General features: G+C 51.2%; 1 protein-coding gene across 1 annotated transcript; it reads right to left on the bottom strand.

The window, feature by feature from the left end:
* Nucleotides 1–6,033: 6,033 nt before the first annotated feature.
* On the bottom strand, nt 6,034–19,958 carry KDM5C (lysine demethylase 5C). The gene is made up of 25 exons (XM_074208218.1): nt 19,777–19,958; nt 18,351–18,428; nt 16,817–16,939; nt 16,491–16,661; nt 15,979–16,113; nt 15,731–15,854; nt 15,470–15,651; nt 15,083–15,241; nt 14,853–14,972; nt 14,595–14,753; nt 14,048–14,229; nt 13,788–13,950; nt 13,450–13,569; nt 13,181–13,375; nt 11,568–11,749; nt 11,130–11,254; nt 10,773–11,053; nt 10,286–10,644; nt 9,894–10,032; nt 9,556–9,735; nt 9,327–9,467; nt 8,577–9,206; nt 8,414–8,477; nt 8,129–8,328; nt 6,034–8,044 (listed from the first exon to the last, which is right to left on the bottom strand). The coding sequence occupies exons 1-25, from the start codon at nt 19,924–19,926 to the stop codon at nt 7,658–7,660; spliced, it is 4,749 nt and encodes a 1,582-aa protein (XP_074064319.1). The 5' UTR covers nt 19,927–19,958; the 3' UTR covers nt 6,034–7,657.

Consider the following 19,958-nt stretch of genomic DNA (forward strand, 5'->3'; position numbering starts at 1 on the left):
CTATAAATCCTAAGTACATAGTAGTGAATCAGGTGCTGTGACTACTCCACTCCCGTCCCCTCCACCCCCACATAATTTCCTCTCTTACCCACCTCACTTATGCACAATGAAGAGGGCTTTGGGGACCCTACCTACACAGGAAATGCTTCCTTTGTCCCTGAGGGACAGAAGAAACAACAAAGTTTTAGGGAAGTAACTATTTCTCTCTCCATACCCATACCAAAGGACTCCAGAAGAGCAATCAGTATGCGACCTTTTTTTTTTTAGGTTTTTTTTGTAAGGCAATAATTTGAACTCAAGTCCTCCTGACTCCAGGGCCGATGCTCTAGCCACTGTGCCACCTAGCTGCCCTGTGACCTTTTTTTAAAAATAAATTTTCTTTTTATTTTTTTCCCCCAACATATTTTTATTTTGTCAAATATTTCCTGGTTATAGGTAAATATATTTTTAACATTCATTTTTTAAAATTGAGTTCCAAGTTCTCTCCCTCCCATCTGCCCCCCCTTCTTAAGAAGGTGAACAACTCCAATTTTGATTATATATATATATATATATATATATATATATATATAAGCACTCATTCAAAACATATTTTCAAGTTAGCCAGGTTGCAAAAGAAAACACAAACAAAAAAAAAAAGAAAAAAATATGCTCCACTTTGCATTGAGTTTATCAGTTTCTTCTCTGGAGGTAAATAGTACTTTTCACCACAGCTCCTTTGGAATTGTCTTGATCAGGTTAACAGGTTATCATCATCATATAATGTAACAATTGTACATAATGTTCTCTCCTGATTCTGCTGATTTCCTTTTCATCAGTTTATGTAACTCTTTACAGGTTTTTCTTTTATTTTTGCATTTTACAATTTTCCCCCTAATCTTGCTTCCCCCTCACCCCCAGAAGGCAGTCTTTTTTTTTTTTTGGTTTTTCAAAGCAATGGGTTTAAGTGGCTTGCCCAAGGCCACACACCTAGGTCATTATTAAGTGTCTGAGGTCACCGTTGAACTCCTGACTCCAAGGCTGGTGCTCTAGCCACTGCGCCACCTAGTCACCCCTAGAAGGCAGTCTTTACAGGTTTTTCTGAAACCATCCTCATCATTTATTCACAGTAATTCTCCATCACTGTTCTTTATCACTTATTCAGCCCTTCCCCAATGGATAGACATTCCTTCAATTTCCACTTCTTTGCCATCTGAAAAAGAGTTGCTACCAATATTTTTGAACATATAGGAACATTCCTTTGATTTCTTTTATACTATTTTTTTTTTTTAGGTTTTTGCAAGGCAGTGGGGTTAAGTGACTTGCCTGTGGCCACACAGCTAGGTAATTATTAAATGTCTGAGGCTGGATTTGAACTCAGTTACTCCTGACTCCAGGGCTGGTGCCCTATCCACTGCACCACCTAACCGCCTGCCCCTCTTTGATTTCTTTTGAATACAGAACTAGTAATAATAGTATTGCTGAGTCAAAGAGTATGGACAGTTTTATAGCCTTTTGAGTATAGTTCCAAATTGCTCTCCACAATGATTTGACCAGTTCACCAGTTTTTCCACATTTGTCATTTTCCTTTTCTATTATGTTAATCAACTTGAAAGGTGTGAGGTGGTATTTCAAAGTTGTTTTGATTTTAAAACAGTAAAAATTTACAATATTTTCTCATGTGACTTGATAGCTTTGATTTCTTCTTCTGAGAACTGCCTGTTCATAATCCTCTATTTATTGAGGAATGACTCCTATCCTTAGAAATTTGGTTTAGTTTGTATAGACAGTTTAAAAAGTAAAGTCTTTCTCAGTGAAACTAGCTGTAAAACTTTTCATTTCCCAGTTTCCAGTTCACCTTCCAATTCTGACTATGTAAATTTTGTTTGTGTAAAAACTTTTTAATTTCATGTAATCACAATTATCCATTTTGCTTATGATCCTATTTCACGTTTGGTCATAAACTTTTCCTTTATTCAGAAATTTGAATATCCCATGTTCCCCTAATTTACTTTTATCACCCTTTATGTGATCCTGTATCTACTTTGACTTTATCTTGGTATACCTAGTTTCTTCCAAACTGCTTTCCAGTTTTCCCAGCAACTTTTGCCAGATTTGAGTTTTACCCCCAAAGTTTAACTTTTTGAATTTATCAAACACAAGATTACTATGGCCATTTACTACTGTGTACCCAATCTATTCCACTGATATACTACTCTTATTTCTTAGCCAGTCCTACATGCATGGTTCTGATGACTACCACTTTGTAATCCAGTTTGAGATTTGATATAGCTAGGTTCTCTTTCTTCATATTTGCCCTCTTAATTTTCTTGATATTCTTGACACTTTGTTTTTCCAGATGAATTGTTATTTTTGCCCCTAGCTCTATGAAATAATTCTTTGGTAATTTAATTAAATTAACTTAGATAGAATTGTCATTTTTATTATTTTGGCTCAGTCCTTTGGTAGGTTGACCTTCAAGTATTTTACATTGTCAGTGCACATGTACAGTTATTTTAAATGGAGTTTTCCTGTCTCTTCATGATGGACTTTGTTGATAATATATAGAAGTGCTGGGGATGGCTAGGTGGGGCAGTGGATAGAACACCAGCCCTGGAGTCAGGAGAACCTGAGTTCAAATCTGGCCTCAGACACTTAATTATGAAGCTAGGTAATTATGACCTAGCTGTGTGGCCTTGGGCAAGCCACTTAACCCCATTGCCTTGCAAAAACAAAAACAAGTGCTGATAATTTATTTGTATTTTATATCCTGCAACTTTGCTAAAGTTATTTATTGTTTTAGTTGATTTTCTAAGTATACCACCATATCATCTACAAAAAGTTAAAGTTTTGTTTCCTCATAGCTTATTTTTATTCCTTTGATATCTTTTTCTCATCTTATTGCTATAGTGTGCATTTCTAGTACAGTATTGAATGATGGTGATAATGGGAATCACTGCTTTATCCCTATTCCTACTTGGAAGGCTTCTAGCTTAGCCCCATTACAGATAATGCTTGCTGATAGTTATATAGATATTTTTTTTAATTATTTAAAGGAAAGCTCCATTTATTCCTATGCCCTTGTGTGCTTTTAATTAGGAATAAGTGCTGTACTTTGTCTGCACCTATTCAGATAATCATATATTTGTTTTTGTAAGGCAGTGGGGTTAAGTGACTTGCCCAAGGTCACACAGCTCAATAATTATGAAGTGTCTGAGGTTGAATTTGAACTCAGGTCCTCCTGACTCCAGAGATGGTGCTCCACTGCCCCACCTAGCTGCCCATCAAATAATAATGATTTTTGTTGTTCTTGTGGTCAGTTTACACAGATAGTTTTCCTAATATTGAACCAGACTTGGTTGTATTCCTGGTATAAATCCCACATGGTTATAGTGTATGATCTTTGTGACAAAGTGCTTTGCTAGTGTTTTATTTAAAATTCTTGCATCAATAATAAGGAAATTGGTCTCGAGTTTTTTGTTTTTAGTTCTCCATGGTTTAAATATCAAAACTATATTTATGCCCTGAAAGACATTTGGTATGACTACTTCTTTACCTATTTTTTCAATTAGTTTATATAGTATGGGGATTAATTGTTTCTTAAATGTTTGGTGGAATTCACTTGTGAATCTTTTTGGTCCTGGGGATTTTTTTCTTAGGGAGTACATTGATAGCTTGTTCAATTTTCTTTCTTAAAATAACATTATTTAAGCATTCTGGTTCCCCTTCTGTTAATCTGCAGTTTCCATTTATGTAAACATTCATTTGTTTCACTTAGTGTCAACAGGCAAAATAACTCCTAATCATTAACTTTCATCTTCACTGGTAATGTATTCACCCTTTTCCTTTTTGATACTGGTAATTTAGTTTCCTCTCTTTTGGACTTTTCCAAAATTCTATTCCTCAGCTAACTTCCTTTTTATTTATATTATAGTTATTTATTTAGCTCTGAGAGAGGAAAGCGGAGGGCCTGATAGTTTTACTGTCTATTTTCTTTTATTTTTTTTTAATTTTTTTGCAAGGCAATGGGGTTAAGTGACTTGCCCATGGTCACAAGGCTAGGTAATTATACTGTATTTTCTTGTGTAATTCAGTGCCTGGGCTTCTACAGGAGATCAAGATCTCTTCTGCTTTTTTGGTTTAACTCCTTAAATCAGCTGTCAGAAGGCTTTCTGCCCCATCACTCACTGTTAAACTGATGCCAGCCAGGCTTCAGACCTCATCATTCCAGTATATCGATTTTCTCCAAAGTTACCAGGGATAAGGGGTGGCTAGGTGGCTTAGTGGATAAAGCACCGGCCCTGGAGTCAGGAGTACCTGGGTTCAAATCCGGTCTCAGACACTCAATAATTACCTAGTTGTGTGGCCTTGGGCAAGCCACTTAACCTCGTTTGCCTTGCAAAAACCTAAAAAAAAAAGTTATCAGGGATCTTTTATTTGACAAATGAAACTCTTCTTAGTCCTGATTTTCTTTGACCGCTGACACAGTTGGTCACTCTCTCCTCCAGGTTTCCAGGTTCTCCTCACTCCTTCTGCAGCCCCTTTGCTGGATCCTCCTCCAGGTCACACCCTCTAACCCACAAGTGTCCCCCAGGGTTCTGTCCCAGCCCCTCTGCTCACCCCACTCTGGACTTCACAAGGTGTTCTCATCAACTCCCATCAGTTTAATTACCATTGCTATAGTGATGATTTTTACATCCACCTATCCTGCCCCCTTCTCACCTCAGATGGCAGCCCCACCCTCAGGCAGACAGACCTTCATCACCTTTCACCAGACTCTGCCTTAAATCTCTCCCCACTCCAGTCTGTCCTCCATTCAGCCACCAAAGTGATTTCCCTGAAGTGTATTTGTGATCATGTCACACCTCCCCTTCAACAGACTGCAGTGGCTCCCTTTGACCTCCAGAAGCAAATACAAAATTCTTTTAGCATTCAGAGACCTTCATAACCTGTCCCTTCCTACCTTTCCAACCTTGATATAGACTCTGATAAGTGGCCCTGGCCTCTTGGCTGTTCCACAAACCAGACACTGCATATCCCAACTGCAGGCATTTATTTTCTCTGGCTGGAACACGCTCCTTTCAAATGCTAAAATGGCATCTTGTGGAAGAAGCTCTCCACAGTCCCATTGCATTCTGCTGCCTTCCTTATTAGACAGACCTATTTAGCCTGCAGTTTGCTCTGCAGAAATCAGGAACTCCTTGAAGGTAGGAAGTGGCTTTTGCCTTTTTTGTAACACAACTGGGTACACCTCTAAGTATTTGGCAAATACACTCCATCCCTACCATCCCCCATTTTCTGGGGATGTCTGCCAGTCAGCTTACATCCTCTAGTCTTCCAGATCAAAGAGCAGGAAGGTTCAGGAAGTCTTGTGCCTTAAAGGGAAGAGAGCACCTCAGCCCTTCTGCTCTAGGCCCACCAGGGTGTCGGGAGGCTTCCCCTTCCAAAGGCCAGCCTGACTCTTAGCCACAGATCCCTCAGTCTTATCCCCACCTCTTTTTTCTAGTGATAGATCCAAATGCCCAAGCTCTTGTCCTTCTCTTCTCATTCTTCCACACCTCACTGCTGACACTGCTAGGCCCACAGGTCTTCTTCACTAGCTTCTCTAGGTCTAACAACTGCTTTCCCCTCTCTCCAGGCCATGGATGCCATTCCCACCCAGATGCTGAGATCCCAGATGACTTGCCCACCACCCCCTAGACAGGCCTGGAACTCTTGTGTACTGCCCTTGGCCTGTCTGGGTGACTTCTGTTCTCTCTCTCATCCCTCTCAGAGCCTAGTGAATTCATTGGTCAACTCCAGTTAAGTATGCATGAGAAGGCAGATACAAATTGTGCAGGTGGAGGTGTCCAACCCAGGATGGACCCAAGAGTGATGACCAGCACTGCTGGAGGCCCAAAATAAGAGCTAACATATCATCCACTCTTTCAAGTATTATACCCCTCGTGCCCTCTTCCCCTCCCCCACCTTTTCTGTATGACCATGAAGATCAGACCTGAGTATTCCCAGGGTCTGACTCCCATCAACTTGGATGCTATCTACAATCATGGTCAAGCTAAGGAAGGGCTTGGGGAGAAAGGCTCAGGGGCTTCCTGCCATCGTTTCCAATTGTATCACTCAGCAGAAGCACTCCCCAGCCCCCTGTGCTGATCTCCTCTCACATCCTGGGTATTGTTTCTTGGGCAGACTCTACCCTTTCCTACACCTTTTTCAGGTGAGGGGTCCTATTGTTCCAAGTATTCAATTAGAGATGAAAGCTCACACAGATTGGGGGGGGGGGGGCGTCCTTGCTAACAGGCAGCAGTTTGATAACTGCAAAGTCACCATTGGAAACAAGGAAGGTGAACTTTAGAATCCCAAGTAGGAGCTTGAGGTGGGATCCAGCACTTGGGGGAGGGGGGTGGCATGACCCTTGGGTCTCATGTGGGTATGTGGCAATGGCTTTTTCATTCCCAACTCTCAATACTGACCAGATTCCAGGCCTTCTGCCTTTGTAGCCCCAAGTGTAACAAACCATGGCACTCAGAGTTGGCCTAAGATGGAGGAAAGGCACTGCATCCCCCCCAACCCCCCTCAGGTGAGAATCTTGATGTACTGGAAATGAGGGAGGTGGGGTAGCAGGTAGGTCTTATTTCCCCCTCCCCCTTTCTGTGGGGGGGGGGCAGTCTGTTCTTTGTCTATACCTCCAGCTCCTAGCCCAGGGTTTCAATCCTGTCATGAGAGTAGATGAGGCCTTCCTCCTCTCTCTTCCAACTCATTCATGTCTCCCTCCCCCCAAGCGCCAGAGAAGGAAAGGAAGGCCAGGGCAGAGTCGGCTTTCCAAAAACCATTGCTAACAGTTTTATTTCTAACAAGAGGAAAATAATAAAATAAAATTAAAAGAGGCAACTTCGGGAACCAATGTGTTTCCTGTTGGTTTGCTTTGTTTGTAGGGGAGGGGCAGTTCCTTGCGTTTCTTCCTCCCAACAAATAGATAAGGTGGCAGCCAGGGCCACCATCTCTTTTCCCCTTACAACAGAATGGGGGGGGGGGCAGGGATGAGGGTTCAGAGGGGCAGGCTGCTGAGGCCTGCAGGAGCAGCACCAAAGAAGCTTTCTTTCAAACCTCCCAAGTTTAAAGAAAAACTATGAGGGTTTGCTAACCAAGGGCTCCTTCCCCTCTCTCTCTCCTCATCCCTGGGTGGAGAGTAGAGGAGGAAGAGGAGGGCAGGGGGCAGAGGGTTAGTGGAAGCCTAGCCCAGAGGAGAAGGGGCCAAGAGCCCCATGCCCTGCCCCCCCCCACCAGCTGAGCTGGCATCTGTTCTGCCCCTCTTTGCCTCCCTTCCTGGAATGGTGCTGGCTGGGGCCAGAGGAAGACAGGAGGGGGCAGACCACAGGCCTGCCCATCCAAGGGAATGAATGCTGGTAGGAGGCCCCCTCTGGGGAGAGTGGGGAGAAGAGGAGAGGTCCAAGACCCCTAAAGGCCAGGCCAGCCCTGCCCCACCCCCAACCCCACCCCCAGGCTGGCAGACAGGATCCTTACACCTGGGTTCTGAGGACTCATCAGGGCCCCAGGCAGACAAAAGTTGATAGAACCCAGAACCCACAACCCCAAGTTTTTTCTCCCTCTCCCAAGGTAGGGGTGGACCAGCTGGGGGTGCAGGGACAAAGGGACTGTGCACACGTCCAGCTCCAAACTGTCACAAGTGCTGTTGTTGTTCAGACTGACAGGGGGAGGTGGGCAGGGGACAGATGGTAGAGGAGCAGGCAGAGGGTCCACCCCCCTGGTTCCCTGGCCTCACCTCGGGCCTATTCTGGCTCAGGGGAGGGCTGCAACTCCGGGTACTGCCACCAGAGGGAGGGTCCTGGTCCCCGACTCTGGTCCCCTCGGCCTCCCCTTCCTCCTCTTCTTCCTCTTCCAGTATCTCCTCAGCCTCGGTGGTCAATGGGCCCCGGGCTCTCTTTGGCTCCAGCTCCTCCCTGGGCACATCCTGGCAGTCCCCACTGGCACGGTCCCCCTTCCGCCGTCGCCGCTTCTCAGGAGCCCGGCTCCTCCCGCGAGCACCTTGCCTCTCAGCCTTCTCTAGCTGAGGATGGGAGAAACAGCAGAGGTGGGTCGGCAGTCTCCAGTAATCCAGCCTCCCCAAACTCCCTGGTCCTCTGACCCTCACCTCAATCAGCGTGCGGAGTCGGGTCAGGTCTGGAGGGCGACCAGCCTGTAAGAGCTGCCAGATGCTGTGGTTCTCATCTAAGGTCACCTCCAGCAGATCCCCCTCCATCATCAACTCCTCCAAGGGAGCTCGGGCTGCCTCAGGTAGCTCGAGCACAGGACCTTCCAGCCGGGGCAGCAGTGAGGCCAGCAGCTCCAGGTCTGTAGAGATGGGTATGGCAAAAGTTCGGCTCCACTGGGCCCTGATCCCCAATTTCCACTTAGCACCCCAACCCAGAGACCCTACCTGAACTGCTCCCAGAGCTGGTCTTTTCAAGGCTTTTCGTGCCATCTCCATTCTCCAAAGCCACCTGAAGCCAACACAAAGGGAAGGAGAAAGGAGGGAAAAGTGAGAGGAAAGTGAGGGAGCCAAGGTCTCTCCCTCCTAAGGGGACACCCTGCTCCCTCACCTGAAGCTCATTGGTAGTGGTGGTGCTGCAGCCGCTGCTCTCCCTGAGTGGGGCTGGAGAGGCCAGGCTGCTAGCCTGGGGCCAAGGGGTGGCTGAGGATCTGTGTAGTCGCTGCCGGAGCTCGGCTAGACGGCCCAGCAGTGCTGCCACATCTCTGGATGCCAAGGCCCGACGGGCCCTACCCTGCCAGCCAATGGCCCGCTCTGTCAGGCACTGCAGGGCCTCCCCCTCAGGCAGTCGGACTGGCAGCTTCTGCAGGGCCACCAGGAGGGCTAAAATGGTCTCTAGGCGAGGGCGGCGAGAACGCATGCAGAGTGGGCAGAGGAATTTGGTGTCCCACTCCCACCAGGCCAGGGGAACGGGGGGAGTGGGGTTCAGGGGCCGGAGCCCACTGAGGCGGGGGGCTGCCACACAGCAGCCATGGAACCAGTCCCTACACAGATCACACTGTAGGGCCCCCTCGCCTGTGGGTGCCTGCCCACACACACAGGCTGGGGATTCAGGAGAGGGCACATCTGAGGGGGGGCCAGTAAGCTTGAGAGTTGATGGGCAGGGCTTGGCTGCATTGGCACGGCGCAGATGCAAGATCCCTTCCTTTTCCTTCTGTTCACCCTCCTTGAAGGCCAGGATCTAGGTCCCCAGGGAAAGAGATGATCAGTGAATACTTTCAGTAAGCTGAGGCTAAGGCTGGCAGCTGCCCCTGGTGCTGGCCACCCCTCCCCCCCAACTCCATGGCTTCTCCCTCCTCACCACAGAGCCTGGATCTCTGAGATCCTGGGCAGATAACCCCAACAGCTCGGTGTCTGATCTATAGAGGCCCAACTCCTTCTCCCTCTTCCATCGCTGTCTCTTCATGCTCTCCGAACCAGCATCTGCACATGGACACAGTACCTGGGCAGAGGTGAGAGCAGAAACAAAAGTGAGGCCCAACAGGTAGGGCAGTGGCGGAGGAGGAACAAAAGAATGGGGTCTGCCTCACCTCAAGCAGAGTGTAGCAAGAGTTTTTCTTGAGGAAGGTCTTGGAAGCCTTCTCCCGCCAGGAGTGGGCGGTCAGCACCTGCAACTCCAGCTGCCTAAGTTCCTCAAGGCCCACAGGCAAGTCCCGGCCCACAGCCACCAGGCCCTCCAAGTCATCCAGACATGGGTAATGATCACCATTCTAAGGAGGAGGAAAAAAGGGACCTGCCCAATCTCATCAGCCCCCTTGCCACCACAGGATCAAAGTAAAACTGATCAGCTTCCTGCCTGTCTGGCAGCTCTCTCTAAAGGACAGATCTAAAAGGGCAAGGAGGTGTAGGAGGCACCCCAAAGCCTCACCTGGATCTCATCTACATCTGCAATCCAGGCCCGGGCCTTGCTGAGGGCTTCCTTCAAAGCTAGGATGTTGGGCAGGTGGACAGGAAGGTTTTCAGCCTCTCGGATTATGGCCTCAAGGGTGGCAGGAGGATGTTTTTGCCTGGCAGGGAAAGAAGGTGAGTTATGGAGACAACTCCCTCTCAAGACAAGGGCCAACAACCCTAGTTCGTGGGGGCGGGGGAGGCAGTGCCTGAGCCAGAAACCAGAACAAAGCAATACCCTGGAAAGACTAGGGAACGCCAGGAGATGGTTGGGGAAGCATCAGGCTTCCAGACTGATAGGCCCTTTCTCCTTTCAGGGCTCAGAGGGTGTGGTCTAAAGAAATGGGGAGGCTGGGGGGGGCAAGGGAGCACCTGGCCTCGAGACAGAGATGGGCCTTCTCCTCCCAACGCTCAGCAATGGCAAGCAACTCCTGAAGTTCAGCCCGGGCTTTGTCCACGGCAGGACTGGGCGCCATATCAGCCCCTGATGCCAGCAGCCCCCGCATAACTGCCAAGGTACCCCGCTGGGCTGGGGGGGCCAGGGCCCGCTTCACCTCATCTAGCCAATGGGCTTGCTGCACCTGCAGCTTCAGCTGCTCAGTCTCAGGTACCTCCACACCCAGACGATGAGCCTGCTCTAGCAGGCCTGGGAGGTGACCCAGGCTGGCTGGCAATGAGGCCAGAGCTGCCTGAGCCTGAGCCTGGAAAATCTCCACCTGCTCCAGGATGCCCTGTGTTTGGAAAGTAAGGGGAGAGGCTGATTCCCCAGTCTGGTGCACACAGTGGCAGGTGGGCCCCCATGCTCCCACACCACCAACAGGCTCAGCCCAAGGCCCACCCAGGAGAGTTCCTTCCTCACCTTGACCTCCCCAATCTGGTGCATAGCACAAGGCAGGCTGCTCATCTCCTCAATGAACTCCCGCAGCTCCTCCAGGGTCAGCTGGGGGGGTGCAGCCCGGAGGACCCGTTGTTCCCCACTGGCCTCCATACCCGCTGGTTCTCGACTGCTGACCAGCCTCAGGACCCGGGAGATGCAAGCCTCAGCTTGGTGCAGGCATTCCTTCAGTCGCTGTAGGAGCTCACTGTGGGGAAAGCGGCGTTCCCGGGCCTCTGATTCCAAAGCCCTGAGTTCTTCCAGGCCTGGAAAGAGCCAATGACCCATGAACTTGAGTCTCCATGGGAGCCCCCTGACGCCAGCCCCCCCACACACACTTACTGCGCTTCCGCCCATCCTCTAGCTCCAGGGCAGTACGCACTTGGCTAGCCCACGTATCAAAGGACTCAGCACGCACTTTCAGTTTGTGGAGCATGGCGGGTAACTCATCTAGTGTGTATCGGTATCTGTGGGAACAGTGTGGCCACGGCTGGCATCCTGGCCTTTCCCAACCTCTCCCCGCCCCAACTTCCTTGTTCTAGAGGCCTTCTGCTGGCCCATCCCCAAGTCTCACAGCTTGCCCCTCACCCTCACCCTCACCCCATTACTCTACAGTCTTTGAAGATATGTCAAGGCCTCTCCAGGCAGTTTCTGTGGATCCTCACAATGAACCTGTGAGGCAGGTTTGAGTTGGGAAACCAAGGCATTCAGCAGTGAAGTGACTTGGCCAGGGCCACTCGGTCAGGTCCTCCCACTCTCTCCACCGCCTATGTGAATCACCTTAGATACTGCTTGCTGGTGGGGCACTTGCAGAGGTCATCAATGTGGGAGAGGCAGACAAGCCCATCAGGGCAGTCATAACAGGCCAACGCAGACAGGAAACATGTTGTCTTACACTTGGCACACTGGCGTTCGTCATCAGGAAGCAGCTCAAAGGCTTCCCGCTCTGCCTCTGTAATACCCTGTGTACACATGGGGGGGGCAGGTCAGAGGCTGCCCAGCTCCCAGGCCCTCCCACAGTCCCATGTGATAGGCAGAGAAAATCCATGGGAAATTTCTTGAGGCCAGCCTTTAGGCCAAAGTTGGGACCCACAGTGCCCAAACCAGCAGTCTGGCAGACCGAGAAGGGACAAGAACAAACCCCACTGTACTCCCCAGTTTCCCGGGGCTCTGCCACCAAGCAGGCCCAGCTGAGTCAGGACAGAGTACTGTTGGACCAGAGTCTGTCACAAAACCAAGCCAAGCAGAAAACAGACCCTCCCTTGGGCACAAGCACAGGGAGAGGGCCCCAAGATGCTCAGCCAGTGCCTAGTCCATGGCATCAATCTTGATATCTGTTCAATTCACAATGATACCAAAAGATAGGGGGAAGGAAAGGAGAGCCCAGAAATTTGACCACTCACCGAGGTCTGTCTACAGGGGAAATGACTACTGAAGATGATGTCTACAAAGCAGTCCTGAGAAGCCCTAAGCCCTCCTCCAGGGAAAGGCAACATTCAGCGCCAAGGTGGGCAGAGATTATTAGCTAGAGAAGCAAGGTCAAATGCTGGCAGCCTCCACAGAATGACCACACGAAATGAAAGCAATGATCTTCAAAAGGCCAGGATCCAAGGGCAACCAGTTGGGGAAGGGGAGGGTTGCTGACTATGCCATGAACTAACCTGGCCTGACTACATCTGGAAGATGAAGGGGCTCCACAGGAGGACTTTTGAAGTTTGTCCCTTCAGCCCCTCCCCCACTCTCAGTCAAAGGCTTCTGCTTGGGTCTCCAGGCATCCCCCAACCTGGCTCTCCCAGGCAAGTACCCGAGAATGAACACACCAGCCTTTTGGAAGACCGAGAAGGCTTAAGAAGTTTCTCATTTTCTGCCACTATCTCCACTGAACTTTGGAAAGGGATCTCCCTGGCCCAGGGACTAGCACTTTCCACGCATCTCTTATTCACACCCGATGGGGGTTTGGGGCTGCTAACCTCAGTGGCCCTTTGCTTGGATGCCCCTTATGGCCTGACAATGCCACCTGGAAAGCCAGCTGCAGGCTCTTGGCTTACACCAACCCTCCGTAACTCCCAAACTCTACACTACAGCTATGACTTTCAAAGGCTCTTACTTAGGCTTCTCTTCCTCCTTTGCCTAAAGACGGGTCTCCTTGGCTTCATGCCAACACCTGGCACCCTTGGAACCATAGGGAAGGGAGCCCAGAGTCAATAGTCACCTTTCTTCCCCTGGTCCTTGGCACCCAGTTCCCTCCAGTGCAACTGCCAAGGTCCCCTGACTCCCAGGAATCCTTTAGTTTTCTTGCAAGGAGACCAATCAAACCACCAGCCCCAGGGCTCCAGGGAAACACTGTGGCAGTCTTCTGCCCCTTCCCCCCCACCGCCCTCTGCTGACATCACCTTCTCAAGCAGGGCCTTTCGCAGTCGTCGCTCCTCCTGGACCATTATGAACATTTCCTTGTGCACAGCTGCAGCCAAGTTCAAATCTAGTTTCTCAGGGCAGGCTGCCATTTTGCAAATGAGCTCTTCGTGGGAGAAGACACAATAGCGCCGGAGCCGTCGATAGTGCTCAATACACTGACGTCCTGCTGGCAACTGGAGGCAGAGAAGAATGAGGCTAGCCCAAGTCTCCCCCAGTCTCCCCCAGCAGTCCAGGTTCAGCTTATTACCCAGTCAGCAGTACAGAAGTTGACAGCCTCGGCAAAGTTGTAGCCCTGGTTGAATCCACTGTGGTAGGCTCGGGGAAAGGTGATGACAAATTCCCCTGCACACTGGTTGGTGCGGACAACCTGAGGAAAAAAGGACAGGTTCAGATAAGGGAAGCCAAGTCCCATCCCAGCCAGGGAAGGCTAGGGAGGTCCAATGAACGTCCGCTCGAGGGAGAGAGGTTGGGGAGGAAGGAGAAGACTGCTCCTGGAAAGTAGCCCTAGAGTGAAGACCACACAGAAAAACCAAGCTCAAGACTGAGCACAAGGAAGAGAACCCGGAGGCAGGCAGGGGCACTAACCGGCACACCATGCGCCATGAGTGTGTTGGGATTCATGAGCGTGACCAGCTGATGAAGGAGGTCAGGTTGGCTGTCGAACAGCTCCGGTGTGAGCTTCTTCATCACTTCCTCCAGGTGCTCAGCTGCGAAGGACGGGACACCGTACCACGTCTTAGGCTCTCCCCTGCCCACAGGGTAGAAGGTGGTCAAGGGCAGGGCGCAGGCACTCAGGGATGACCTGGCCCTCCCTAAGCCACCCTACTGGGTGCCTGCCTGCTCACCAGTGGAGGTAGTTAATAGAGTAGCTCCAGTGGTCCTCGATGTGCCAACAGAAGGCTGAGAAGACCATGCCCACATACAGCCAGGGCACTTTCATGCCAGAGATGTCAGCATTGATGTGACACAGGACTGACTGCTCCAGGACAGGCATGACATTCAAGTTCCAACCACTGGCTGCGTACTCCTAGATAGAGACAAATACAGGCCTGAGTGCCCAGGGCCTTCCCAGCTGGAAGCTCTAGGAGAGTGTGGTCTAGGTGCCCTTGCTCCCCAACCCCCCAAACTCAAGGCCATCTGACCTCACAGGTGGCGTAAGAGTCGAAAACTTCACACAGTGCTGAAACAGAAGGAATGCACATGGGGATGAATCAGAGGCTTGTGCTAGAGTATGTGCACACAACCAGGGAGATGGCGGGAAACCCAAATGTGCCCCATGGGCCTCTGACTTCCACAACAGAATGAACACTCTCCCTACCCGCGCCCCCCCACCGCCGGACCCAGTGGGGAAGCCTGACCGTTTAGCTCTTGACCCCAGGCCCTGGCCCACACCTCTTCCTCCGGGGACAAGTGCCTTGTACTGTCACTTATAGGGAAGCCACTGCCGAACTCCTTGGAATGGATGTCAGCCCCATACTCTACAGTCACATCTTCCTCTATGCTGTTCACAAGACGCCAGAATTCCTTCTCCACTAGCTCTGTAGGTACCATCTGGGGGCACAAGTGAGACAGGGACACAGGCCTCAGACCACCAGCCGACTCTGGTCTTCAAACCCTCAACCCAGAACCCACCCAGTCCAAGGCACATACGTGCACAGGCATGTTGAAATAGTCAGCCTTGAAGGAGTCAGCCATCTCGCCAAAGCTCTGCAGCGTGTATTCCCGAGTGGCCTGTTCAAAGCCAAAGGCCTCTGGAGGACGTTTACATTCCTGCAAAGCAAGGCACAGCCGTGGGCTGCAATGACTTGGTGGCTAAGAAGGCAGAGCCACCGGAGAACATAGTTTTCCTGCCTCCCCACCTCTTATGGCAAGCAGCTTACCGCCATGACACACTTGGGGCAGCGCCAGATGCCCTTAGGGATCTCCGGAAGGGGTGGCAAGAGGCAAAAGATGTGGTAATTATCATCACAGCCATCACACAGCAGGAGCTTGTCATCCTCATCTCCTCGGGAACACATACGGCACACGTAGGACTCAATCTGGTCACACGGAGAAAGGACTCACCATCCCCCCTGGCCTGCAACCCACCTATGCTGGAGGCCCTCCAAAGACTAGCTTTATCAGGCACATGTCAAGGTTTGGCAAAGTGATGGGAGTCACCCCCCATGCCTCAGGCCCCTCACCTGCCAAAAATGGGTCTCCTCCCTCCCAGCCCCTGACTCTTACCCTGCCCTAAGGGCTGGGGTGGGGATGGAGGTCTTCCTTACAAACTGGGCATTGCTATGGCTCCTCCTCAGCCGCATGGTCATCTTGGTGCAGGGTTCTGGGCTGTGGCTCAGCTCCTCTTTGCCTTCCATGAAGGCTTTAGGTGAAGTTGGCTCCAGCTTTGGCTCAGTGGCCACCTCTTCTTTCACCACTACTGTGGGGGGGCACTCAGGACCATCCTTATCTGGGGAGGACAGCGAGTCAGTAGGTATTGGCAGCAGCAGGCTCCACACCCCCACTCTGGTCCCCCATAGCCACCTCACCTTTTTTCCGAAGACTCTTGTCCTTGGCCATGAGACCCAGGCCCATCATCTTAGGGCCGGCCCCATAAATCTGCAGCTTTTTCAGTTCAGGGTTCTTCTCGATGTCCTCTTCAGTGGGTTCCGGCTGAGGGAGAGGGAGGGACATGTGTGTGAGAGAGGGCAGAGAGAGAGAGAGAGAGCTAGAGAGAGTGAGCAAGCTGCAGCTGCTTGTAGCAGGGAAGGGAGGAGTAATGAGGAAGGGCACTCACATCAGGCTGCAACCTCTTGGCCCGCCGTCCATAGCTGTTAAACTTAGAAGGTTGCACCGATTGCCGCAGGGGGATGCTGTGGGGTTTGTATTCTTTGTCTTTTTCTTCACTATCAAATGGACGTGTGTTACACTGCTAGAAAAGGGAATGGCCTTGGAATCAGTAACAGCCAGCATCCCATCCCCCCCAAAGCCTGGCAGGAGAGCCTGGTCCACCAGACCAACCCCCCTCCACCTTCTTCCCTTGACTGAGTTTCCCCAAAGCAAAGCCCACCCTGTCCAACCACCTTAACAACAGGCCACGATAGGAGGCATTTAACTAGTCATGGAATGGAAGGAAGTTCCATGGCAGGCAGACAGTTCCAGAAGAGGACTCTGTATACCAAGTTGAGCTGATTCCCCCCCCCCCCCCCAAGAGCTAAGCCTAACTCCAGTCCAACAGGAATAACAGGAGACTGAGGGCTGGGCTGGGTCAGCCCAGATCCTCTTCTCTTCCCTCTCCCCACCCCTTACCACCAGATTGGCTCCAGACTGGTACATCTCATAGGGGTAGACAATACGCTCATAATGAGAGCGCAGCAAAGAACCAATATTCTTGCCAGCTGGGTAGTTGAGGCGCTGGGCCACACGGGCCCATCGACGGTCCTTGCTAATGGCTTCATAGCCTCCCTCCTCTACCACAATCTGGAAGGGAAAGCATGGAGGAAGAGAAGTCATGGGTACCCAGAGTTCCAGCTGGACGATCTCCCTCCCCCCTGCCCCAAGTGCTCCCTCCTTCCCATTGCTTAACTCAGGAAAACGTGCACACCCAGAAAGCTAAGAGGAGGAAAAGGGCTCACTTTGCTGAGGCTGTAGAGGTCCAAGATGCGCCGCTCCACATTTGGGATCTTCAAGGAGGAGCCCTGGATCTCCCAGAACTTGGCAATCTGGTCCAAGTAATTCAGCTTCACCCTAGTTTGGGCCTAGGGAAGAAGAGTAGAGCCATATTGGACACACCTGTCTTGCCCTCTAGTGGGCAGGTCCAGTACCTTCTGGACCACTAAGCCTAATTCTCCTGGTTACACAGCTTCCTCCTAGAAAACCACTAATTAGGGAATTCCCTGGGAGAAGCAGCAGACCCCCTGAACTTCCTGAAAGGGAGACTTAAGGGTTCCCAGACCTTACCTCCTGGCTTGTTGTCAGCCAGTCTGCCCTTTCTAAAGCATCGGCACAGTAATGAGAACAACGACGAGGATAACTGGTAATAGTAATGACAGGTACGTAATGCTTACTATGTTCCATATAGTATGACCCACATGATGTAACCTTTGCAATGATCATGGAAAGTAGGTGCAGTTGTTTACCCACATTTTACAAAAGAGGAAACAGATGAATCGACCCAAGTCATACAGTTCAGAAATGCTGGGAGCTGGACTCGAACTCAGGCCCTTCCTGACTCTAGGCCCATTGCTCTACTACTGTGGCGCCACGTAACTGCCACATAGGCACATTTGAACCTCAGGAGAACTGAGGAAATATATCCCAAAAGACATGAGATACAAAGAGGAAGTGTGTCTCTAGGGCTGACTCAACACCTCTGAACTATGAGAGTTGCTGCCTCACATTCAATCCCCTGAAGTAAATAAAGCAAGGGAAAATGGTGAGGAAAATGCTCTAGTCATTCCCCATGCCCAGGCCCCAAAAGCTCTGGGGGAGGGGGGTCATGGTGGTGTCTGGGACCTAGACCCTACAGCTACTAGCCCTGGTCAATGAACAAAGTATGAGCTTTTCATCTTTGCTCCAGCCTTAAGAGATGAAGAAAGTAATTGTCTTTTCCCTAGTTGTTAGGAAAAACTGAGAACCACCCAAGTCAATTAAAGTCTCCTAGCCTGAAAATTGGGGCTGTCCCTCTCTCCTTGTATGCCAGGGTAGTCCCACACTCACATTCTGGTTTATAATTTTTTGGGGGGGTGGGGGGAGGGTGTCTAGCTAAGCTGAGCTTGGGTCTGTTCTCTCTCCTGCCTTTGTAAGATATCTTTGTTTTAGTCACATTGGCTCACCAGCCTGCCCACCCTAGTACATGGGCATCTATCTAGTGGGATCCATGGGGCTTGCTTCTCCCTAGAAAGGAACCTCGTATGTGTTTTGATTTTTCCCATTTTGATATGGAAAGCCTGGGTTTGAAACTCAGGGGAGCCCCAATATTGAAAGCCACCTGTGGCTTGATGGTCTAGGGGAGGCTCACAATCAATGGGATTAAGCTGTTCCAAGATCTCCTTGAACCTAGCAATATGAGGAGCTGACCCAGTGCCCTTGCCAAACCACACCTCATTAAATTAGACCTACTAGGGCATCTTAGTCTGTCTGTCCCTATCGTCTCCACCCCGCCTTTACCTCTAGCTCATTCAGTCTCTGGATCCGAGGGGTGAACCTGAAATTGTCGACTTCCACAGCAAAGGGAGGCTGCCAATCCTGAGGGAGAACAAGGGCCAAGGTTAGTGGTTACTGCCCACCAGAGGCAAGGAAAGAGCCATCAGGGTTCATCCCATGTTGAAGAAGATACCTGATAGTCACATCAGAGTAGAGGTCAGATTGTGGGTCATAGGGGCAGGAGGGGGGGCTGGGCCCAGGCCTACAGCTAATCAGTTTGTACCGGCTCCTCCCTTTCCCCTAATTTCATCCCAAACAGAAGCTATAAAAGTGCATGTGAAAGACACCATCTGGTGCAATGACTAGTCCAGAACTACACAGTCAACGCCCTTCTGTTTGTAAGGCCTGCTCCTGCTTCTCTGCCACAAGGCCCAGCTGGACCCAAGAGTAAAGCTCAGAGGAGCTTCTGAAGTCCCAGGGCTGGTGACCCTTGGTCCCAATCTTGTTCATTTTGACAGACCATGAAACTAAGCATTTCTCTTGCCAAGGTCAGAAGAACATTTTGGGTCTGGAAAAGACCCCCCTGTGATATCTGAGAAAAACTGCCTGGCTGGCACCTGGGGCCTTTGCGTCAGGCCCCCGGCCATCTTTGGTAAGTGGGAGGGCTGGGGGCTCAGCAGTCACCACTGCCTCACAAGGCTATTGGTCAGCTCCCCAAGCAGGAGGGGCAGCAGGAACCTCTTCTCTCCCCTCCACTGCCTTCTTAGCACACCTGAGTCTGAACTGAAATGAACTAGGAATCGGGCCAAAAGGGAGGCCCACGATGCCCAGGATATCCCTTGGCAAAGAACGAGGGCCCATGTGCCTGGCGGCCCAAGTCATTCCCCAGTAAGCGGCAGGAGCAGAGTAAACGGCCCAGATTTCAAAGCAGGTGGAAGCAGCCCCGTGGCTGCCAGGGGATCAGGGCCCAAGCGAGGCCAAAGCACTTCCGGTAGTGACAGTCCAGGCTTCGGGCCCTTCGGCAAGGCCCAAGGAGGCACCCCCGTGCCTAGATCACAGCGGGGCAGGATCAGGCCGGGCCCCTCCCCGGGTTCGCCCCCCCCATTCCAGCTGCTTTTCTCACACGGCGCAGGGTCGGACCCTCTGTCCTTTGAAACCCGGGGAAAGGAGAGGGAAGAAATCAGGGAAAGAGGCTGCCTCAACCTCCCTACCTAGATTCGGAAGCAGAAGATCTTTCCCTCCCTTCACGCCTCCTTCTCTGCAGCTGGCTGCAGGGGAGCGTCGGCTGGACCCCGTCCGCTCTGGCCCGAGGGGGCGCCGCGCGCCGGGGCCTGGGCCTAGGCCCAGGCCCGAGGCCCGAGACCTGCGTCGAGGCCTAGCGCGCGCGCGCGCGCGCCAGCCACCCACCCCGTCCGCCGGTCCTCCCGTTCCGCCCGTCCCTCCCGCTCACCGGCGGCGGCCGGATCTTGCAGATGCCAGACTTCTCGGCGATGGGCCGGATCTTGGCGATGTAGCCCAGCGGGTCCCGGAACTCGGCCCAGCTCGGTTCAAAGACGGGGCACTCGGGCGGGGGCACGAAGTCATCGGGGCCGGACTCCATGGCGGACGTGGGAGAAGACGCGGACGCGGACG

This window comes from Macrotis lagotis, chromosome X (genome assembly GCF_037893015.1).
Source record: "Macrotis lagotis isolate mMagLag1 chromosome X, bilby.v1.9.chrom.fasta, whole genome shotgun sequence".
Lineage (NCBI taxonomy): Eukaryota > Metazoa > Chordata > Mammalia > Peramelemorphia > Peramelidae > Macrotis > Macrotis lagotis.

Excerpts from the sequence above, each read along its gene's own strand:
- KDM5C (XM_074208218.1), bottom strand. The coding sequence starts at position 19,926 with ATGGAGTCCGGCCCCGATGACTTCGTGCCCCCGCCCGAGTGCCCCGTC. Across the intron at positions 15,242-15,469 it reads GCCATAGCAATGCCCAGTTT|ATTGAGTCCTACGTGTGCCG; the intron begins GTAAGGAAGACC and ends CCGTGTGACCAG. Across the intron at positions 11,750-13,180 it reads GAAAGGCCCTGCTTGAGAAG|GGTATTACAGAGGCAGAGCG; the intron begins GTGATGTCAGCA and ends ATGTGTACACAG.